This window comes from Nannospalax galili, unplaced genomic scaffold (assembly GCF_000622305.1).
Source record: "Nannospalax galili isolate Female #2095 unplaced genomic scaffold, S.galili_v1.0 scaffold788, whole genome shotgun sequence".
In the NCBI taxonomy this organism is placed as follows: domain Eukaryota; kingdom Metazoa; phylum Chordata; class Mammalia; order Rodentia; family Spalacidae; genus Nannospalax; species Nannospalax galili.
The window spans coordinates 1670118-1677528 of NW_008359996.1; the positions used below are offsets into that span (position 1 = coordinate 1670118).

General features: G+C 45.6%; 1 protein-coding gene across 1 annotated transcript; it reads left to right on the top strand.

Moving 5' to 3' along the window:
• Positions 1 to 268: 268 nt before the first annotated feature.
• Positions 269 to 1715, top strand: Zg16 (zymogen granule protein 16). The gene is made up of 3 exons (XM_008823863.2): positions 269 to 352; positions 526 to 658; positions 1349 to 1715. The coding sequence occupies exons 1-3, from the start codon at positions 298 to 300 to the stop codon at positions 1662 to 1664; spliced, it is 504 nt and encodes a 167-aa protein (XP_008822085.1). The 5' UTR covers positions 269 to 297; the 3' UTR covers positions 1665 to 1715.
• Positions 1716 to 7411: the final 5696 nt, after the last annotated feature.

A 7411-nucleotide genomic window follows, 5' to 3' on the forward strand; every position in this document is an offset into this window, starting at 1 on the left:
GCCCTGAATTGAAGGATAAAAAAGCATGGGTCTGCTGGGTGTGGTGGCGCTTGCCTCTGATCCCAGCACTCTGGAGGCAGAGGCAGGCAGATCTGAGATTCAGGCCAGCCAGGGCTACATAGTGTTCCAAGACAGCCAGGGCTGCAGAGTGAGATGCTGGGTTTTTTTGTTTGTTTGTTTCGTTTTGTTTTTAAAAAGCATGGGTCGAAACTGCAGGCCAGGGATGCCTGGGAAAATACAGTCCACAGAGGAGTGAGTAAGCCTTCTTTTTCTCCTTTTTCCTGCTCCAGCCCCAGAATGTTGGCCTTTGCTGTCCTGGCCCTTCTTTGTGCCTCAGCTTCTGCCAATGCCAGTAAGTATGATGTCACAAGCCTGCTAACCGGATCGTGGGGATCACGGGAAGGCAGCCCTGTACTGCTGCTGGTCAAGGCTTTTAGACACTGACTTGGGATGGAAGAATGGGAGTAGTGGGAACCAACTGACGTCCCAGAGCATTTGTCCCTCTAAGCCCTGCTTACCCTCTAGTTCAGGCCAGGTCCTCCTCCTACAGTGGAGAATACGGAGGTGGTGGAGGAAAGCGATTCTCTCATTCCGGCAACCAGCTAGACGGCCCAATCACTGCCCTCCGTGTCCGAGTCAACAGATACTTCATTGTAGGGTAAGAACTTCAAGTTTTTATGGTTTGGGACTGTCTAGAATATTATTAAATTGGAATGTTCTCATTTATTTTGGATCACATCTGTTTAAATCAAGATTTGGTATGGTGAGGTATTGAAGGATTTAGATTCCAGATCTAAGCTATTGTAACTCCTACCTCCCCCAGTGCACACGGCCTCGGCAAGTCATAAACTCTCAGAGGCCTAAATTATTTGGGTTGGGTCTCATCTGAGGTCTAAACCTCCTTTCAATATGCCTGCCAGATGTGCTTCGTCTTTGTGTGTCTGCCCTTCCTACAGCTGGAAATTTCTTTGACATACAGAGACAAAAGTGTTTCCTTCTGATCCAAGCTCTGAATTGTGAGGTAGTGCTAGCCAGTCTCTTCCCTGTCTAGCCTGAAGGCAGTCAGGAGTTTGAAAATCCATTCACTTAAGTTTGTGTTGGGGGTGAACTTTGACACTCGCTGTCCAAGTGACTCTGAGCAACTTGTTTTTCCTCTGTGAGCCTGTTTGTCAGCAAAATGAGAAGCTGAAATTCTCTCTAGGGCTCACTGACCCAGCTTTGTATCCTGAGGGACTAGAATAGGACCGGTCATCTTTTGTCACCATTTGAAGATCTCAGCATGTCGATCTTGAATCTTGATAACCCTGTTCACCATGTCTCCTTCTTCCCTCCTCGCCCCTACCCCCAGTCTCCAGGTGCGTTATGGCACGGTATGGAGTGACTATGTGGGTGGCAGACTGGGAGACCTGGAAGAGATCTTTCTGCACCCTGGGGAGTCAGTGATCCAGGTGTCTGGCAAGTACAAGAGCTATCTGAAGCAGCTGATCTTTGTGACGGACAAGGGCCGCTACCTACCTTTTGGAAAAGACACAGGCACAAGTTTCAATGCTGTTCCCTTGCACCCCAACACTGTGCTCCGTTTCATCAGCGGCCGATCTGGTTCTGTCATTGATGCTATTGGCCTGCACTGGGGTGTCTACCCTAGTCACTGCAACAGCTGCTGAGCCCCAGCCTGCTCTTTGACAGGGGCACTGTGGTGGGTATGAGAACTTCCTTATCACCAGCCCCTATGCACATAGCTTAATAAAAGAATATAGCTAAAGGTGGTGTGTCATCTGCAGCCTAATTCTGGTTCAAATGTGTGACTCTTACTTCTGGCTATTGTTGGACATTAATCTGGGAAGAACGGGAGGATAAGAAAGAGAGGTGCTAGGATCCTGGGCTTTTCTTTATACCGTATCAAGAGAATTATCAGGGGCTGGAGAGATGGCTCAGCAGTTAAGAACAGTGGTTGTTCTTGCAGAAGACCCGGGTTCAAATCCCAGCACCCACATGGCAGCTAACAACTGTCTGTAACTTCAGTTCCAGGGGATCCAACAGCCTCTTCTGACCTCCATGGGCATTGCACAGCACGGTGCACTTACCTACGTGCAAGCATAACACTCATAAAATAAAAATAATAAAATTAAATTAAATTTAAAAAAGAGAATTATTAATTCTGGCTGCACCAACTCTTTCCAAGGATAGCCCCTGAGAATTTTGCTTTACAGGAATTCAGAGGCTAGGGTAAGGCCCAGTTGTGCATATTGCCAAAACCCCAGATGTCTCACTCGTCAACTCTCCTCTCTCCTAGTCCTCCCTGTAGAAAAGTGTTCCCAGCCCCGCCCCCAATGTCACCTTACTCTACTGACCTTAAGCCACTTGCTATACATGGTGGGCTTGGACCATTATCCTTGTTCTTTCCTCAAACACACTCAGGAAATTCAGTCTAAGGACTTTGCTGCCCCAGCCCGGTCCTCCTAACTAGTCACAAACTGGTGTCCTTACTTAGCTCTCTCAGAACTGGGATTCTTTTCTCAGGGAACCACCATGTCTCCAACAGCATGAACTTTGTTAGTACTGTGTGCAAACAAAGGGAAGTCCTGAGTGAGGTACAGTGGTTCCACACCTGTAATCCTAGAACTGAAGAGGCTGAGACAGGAGGATCACCACACATTTAAGGCCGGCCTGGGAAACATAGTAAGTTCCACGCTAGTCTGGTGTACAGAGTGAGACCTTGTCTGAAAATCTAAATAAATAGGAAAGTCCAAAAAAGAGAGGCTCTTGTTGTGGAATGCCAAGGATGTAAGGGTCAGTTAGAAGTAGGATCACTGGACAAATTCAGCAATGATATGACATTACTTTGGAATAATAGTTTTTAGTGTGTAGTGGTGGGGAGTTACCACTACACCTAGTGCCACTACACCCAGTTTATGTGGTGCTATGGATCAAACCTAGGGCTCATGCATATAGTAGGTGAACATCCTACCAACTGAGCTACATACACCTCAGCTGTCCTTTCAAACAATTTCATGGAGGAGATTATGCAATGGCATGATCTTTTTTATGTATAAATCACTAGAATAAAATTTACCTCTTTATGCAATTTGGGGTAGGGATGTAGTGTGTGGTGTATTTTGAATGAGGGTGTGTGCTCACCTGTGTGGAGGCCAGGTGTTGACCTCAAGTGTGTTCCTCTGTTGCTCTCGACCTTTTTCACTTATGTGTGTGTGTCCATACGTGTGCAAGTGCACAGGTACATGCATGTGCAGACCAGGAGTACATTGGGTATCTTCCTTGATCATTCTCCAGCTTTTTCTGAGGCAGGGTCTCCCACTAACCCTGAAGCTCAGTGTTTTTTTAATTTTTTTTTGGTCTTTTTGAGACAGGGTCTCCCTGTAGCCCCAGCTGTCCTGGAACTCACTATGTGGACCAGGCTGGCCTTGAACTCACAGAGATCCACCTGCCTCTGCCTCCCGAGTGCTGGGATTAAAGGCGTGAGCCACCATGCCCGGCTGTTCTTTTTAATTTTTAAAATTTATTTTATGTGTATGAGTTATACTTGGCATGTACGTAAGTGCACCTATGAGTGCAGAGCCCACAGAGGTCAGAAGAGGGTGTCAGATCCCCTGGAACTGGAGTTACAGATGGTTGTTGGCTGCCATGTGGGTGCTGGGAATTGAACCTGGGTCTTCTGCAAGAACATTCAGTGCTCTTAACCCCTGAGCCATCTCTCCAGACCCTGAAGCTCAGTTTTGGCTAGGTTGGCTGGCCAGTGAGCTCCAGGGATCCACCCATCTCTCCTCGCCAATGCTGGAGTTAAAAGCATTTGAGTAGCCACGCCCAGCTTTTATGCGGTGCTGGGGATCTGATCTCAGATCCTCTTGCTTTCAGAGCCAGTGCTCTTACCTTCTGAGCTAGCTCCCCAGCCCTGCATGGTAGGTTTTTGCTGGCTTGAAATAATCACATATTTATTCTCTGCTAGCTGTTAGGAATATAAACAACAAAATTTTGCTGCTGCTTCTCTAGTTAAATGATCCTGTTGATGTTACAATGAAAGTGTCTTCCACAGTAGGAGCAATTGTTTAAGAAAGGCATTATGCAGGAAGAGGCGCGTACGTGTGTGTGTGTGTGTGTGTGTGTGTGTGTGTAGGTGAGCAGTACTACAGCTATCTTATACAGAAGTAGAGAGAAATGGTGCTGAGGGCTAAGTGGCAGATCTGTCGGGCTGAATCTGCAGAGAAAGGAAAAGTACGAGTTGAGGACATCTGCAGTGTGAAGGAGACCTGGGCAAAGGCTGAACCCCATGAAAAGGCATGGGGTGATGAGTGCCATGCTAAACACTTTCAACTTTATTTTATGGGCTTTAGGGAGCTACTGAACCAGATTTAGACAGACAAATAAGTTTTATTTGAAGGCACCAGTTTGCTGTAAATAGGACTAAGAAGGGAACCGGAGAAGCAGGCAGTGGAGACTTCATCTAGACTAGAAATGAATGAGTACCTGAGTGAAGACAGCATTTCCAGGAGAGAGGAGGACATTTTGAGAATGGGATAGATGGGCAAAAAACCTGATGACTGAGTGCATGAGCATGAGCAGAGGAGGGTCTAACACCTTGACACCTGCAAAGGTGCCCTTCTTTTTTGGATCTAATTTTATGAGTGTTTTGCCTACCCGTATGTAACCAGACTCATGTCATGCAATGACATCAGAGGCCAGAATAGGGTGTTGAATCCCCTAGGCTCTCTAGAACTGGAGTTACAAATGGTTTTTAGCTGCCATTGGGTGCTGGAAACTGAATCCAAGTCCTCGGGAAGAGTGGCCAGTGCTCATCATCACTGAGCCATCTCTCCAACCCCAAAAGTATCCTTCTTTGAGATGAGGATTACAAGTGAAAAACATTTGCTTTCACACTCGTTCCCCCAACTTCGTCTGCTTCTGCTTATTTAGTTTCAAATTGTACTCACACTGCAATGAGGGTTGTGAAACTATTTAGCACCACTACAAAACACAAAGACACTATCAGAGTGTACCTCTTAGTATTAAGCATTATTTGAAAAATGTGCAGTTTTATTTTTATACATATACATACTTATTAATCAAAATTTGTTGTTTTGGTTTTTGACATTTACTTATCTATCGTACATATGTATGCATGTACATGTATGCACACCCACAGAAAGGTCTTTTTTAAAAAAGATGATCAGGAAGTAATTTACTAGAAACCTAAAGGATGCGCTCTTCTGAATTTGGGGAATGAAATGTCCCTGGGATAGCTCTCGTCACTGGGACAGCTCTCTCCCTTCTCACCTCACTGCATTGGCCTAGGACTCTCAGAGCTGCTGACAGTTGCAAAGTTTAGCAAAGGTGGAAAGAACAAAACAAGACAAACCCTCTCCCTATCACTTTCAACTCCAAAACTATCTCAGGAAAATGTTTGGCTCAGTCTGGTTAGATGCCCACCATGTGGACTAATCACTGGGTTGAGGAGAATGTTACAAGATCTGGCTCCATTTGATAACAAACCCATCCCATGGCAAGAGAAAACAAAGGTACAATACTACTACATTGGAGACTTTTTGAGTTTCTGGGTTTTACTGGGGGGAGAGTGTTGAGACAGGGTCTCACACTATAGCCCAGGCTATCTTTGAACTCATCAAAATCCTCCTGCCTCAGCCTCCCCTGTAACAGGATTGCAGGCATGAGCCACAACACCCAGTTTTTCACTGATTTCTTGTGTCTGTAGTACATCCTGGTTGAGATCCAACATTATTAGGCAGGCGATACAAAAATTGTATTTTGGAGGATGTAGTTCAGTTGGTAGAACTGAGTAGCATGCATGAAGTTCTGGGTTCAATTCCTTGCACTGCACATTGCTTTATTCTTGGTTTCCAGTTGAGTTTTCCATCATCTTTCCATCATACAAGCTGAATCTGTGAAAAAGCAGCCAGTTGATAAGGTGAATTGGTTATTGGACACTGTGTCCTCTGGGAAAGACCTGCTGGCCAGTGGGGTTGAGACTGCTGTGTTGTCCAAGAGAGCAGTGGGCCCATATAGCAGGTAAACCTGCTGTTGCAGGTGCAGTGCAGGCATCATTCAAACTGATCAGCTCCTGAGTCTGGGCACAAACACATAGTGGGCCAGTTTCCCCGAAAACAGGGTTTTCAGGTTTCTTCAGTTATCTGGGTGGGTATTTTCTTCTTCTCCTCTTCCTCCTTCATTTCATTTCATTACATTTTTTGAGACAGGGTCTCCCTGTAGCCTCAGCTGGCCTAGAACTCACCATGTAGACCAGGCTGCCTCAAACTCAGCGATCCACCTGCCCACCCCCCATTAAAGGTGTGGGCTACCATGCCCAGAAATGTGGGTATTTTCTAACAGAAGCTTAAACCTTTTTTTTTTTGTCTTTTTGAGACAGGGTCTCCCTGTAGCCTCAGCTGTCCTGGAACTCACTATGTAGACCAAGCTGGCCTTGAACTCACAAGATCCACCTGCCTCTGCCTCCCAAGTGCTGGGATTAAAAGCCTGCACCACCACACCAGGCTACAAGCTTAAACTTTTAAGAACAGACACCTAATAAAACAGATCAGGAGGCAGATTTTTGGTAAACCTGGCTTTGGTGGAGCTTCTGGGGCAACACACTTATGTATGGCTGGATTTTGTCCCAACTCCATTAGGTGTTGATATTGGAAAAGATCCTAAAGAATGATTCAAGGGTTTAGGCAAGTGAATTATGAAAATGGCCTTTACTACATACTGAATTCCAGACCAGTCTGGGCTACATGAGATTCTGTATGGGGTTGGGGCAGGATGTCATGGAATTTCTACATCACCAAACTTTAAGTGTTCTTTCAGGAATTCAGGAGAGAGCGGCGTGGTGACACATGCCTTTGATCCCAGCACTTGAGAGGTAGAGGCAAGTAGACCAACTTGCTCTACAGAGTGAGTTCAAGGTCAATTGGGGCTACAGTGAGTCCTTGTCTCAAAAAAAAACAGAAAAAAAAAAAAAGAAAAAAAAAAGAATTCCGGAGAGGTAACAACTAAAATTTCCCCCCAAAAGCCGTTTCCATTGACATAACATTTCTTCCAAAAGCCACTAGACATTAACCACTCAATTGCTTTTTGTTGTTGTTGTTTTGGGTTTTTGTTTTGTTTTGTTTTTTGTCTTTTTGAGGCACGGTCTCCCTGTAGCCTCAGCTGTCCTGGAACTCACTATGTAGACCAGGCTGGCCTTGAACTCACAGAGATCAGCCTGCCTCTGCCTCCCAAGTGCTGGGATTAAAGGCGTGCGCCACCACACCGGCTTCAATTGTTTTTTTTTAATCACTGTGAGAGATATTTAACCCGCTGTTGTACCGCTAAGGACTAGAGAACATGCGTGGGTGTTGGGGTTCTCTGTTATGCAAGTAGAAGTCTCTTCACGTCCAGATAG

What these genes read in the sequence shown, in the direction of transcription:
- Zg16 (XM_008823863.2), top strand. Translation starts at nt 298, where the DNA reads ATGTTGGCCTTTGCTGTCCTGGCCCTTCTTTGTGCCTCAGCTTCTGCC. An exon ending in CTCAGCTTCTGCCAATGCCA is followed by an intron (nt 353 to 525) that starts GTAAGTATGATG and finishes CTTACCCTCTAG; the next exon opens with TTCAGGCCAGGTCCTCCTCC. An exon ending in AACAGATACTTCATTGTAGG is followed by an intron (nt 659 to 1,348) that starts GTAAGAACTTCA and finishes CCCTACCCCCAG; the next exon opens with TCTCCAGGTGCGTTATGGCA.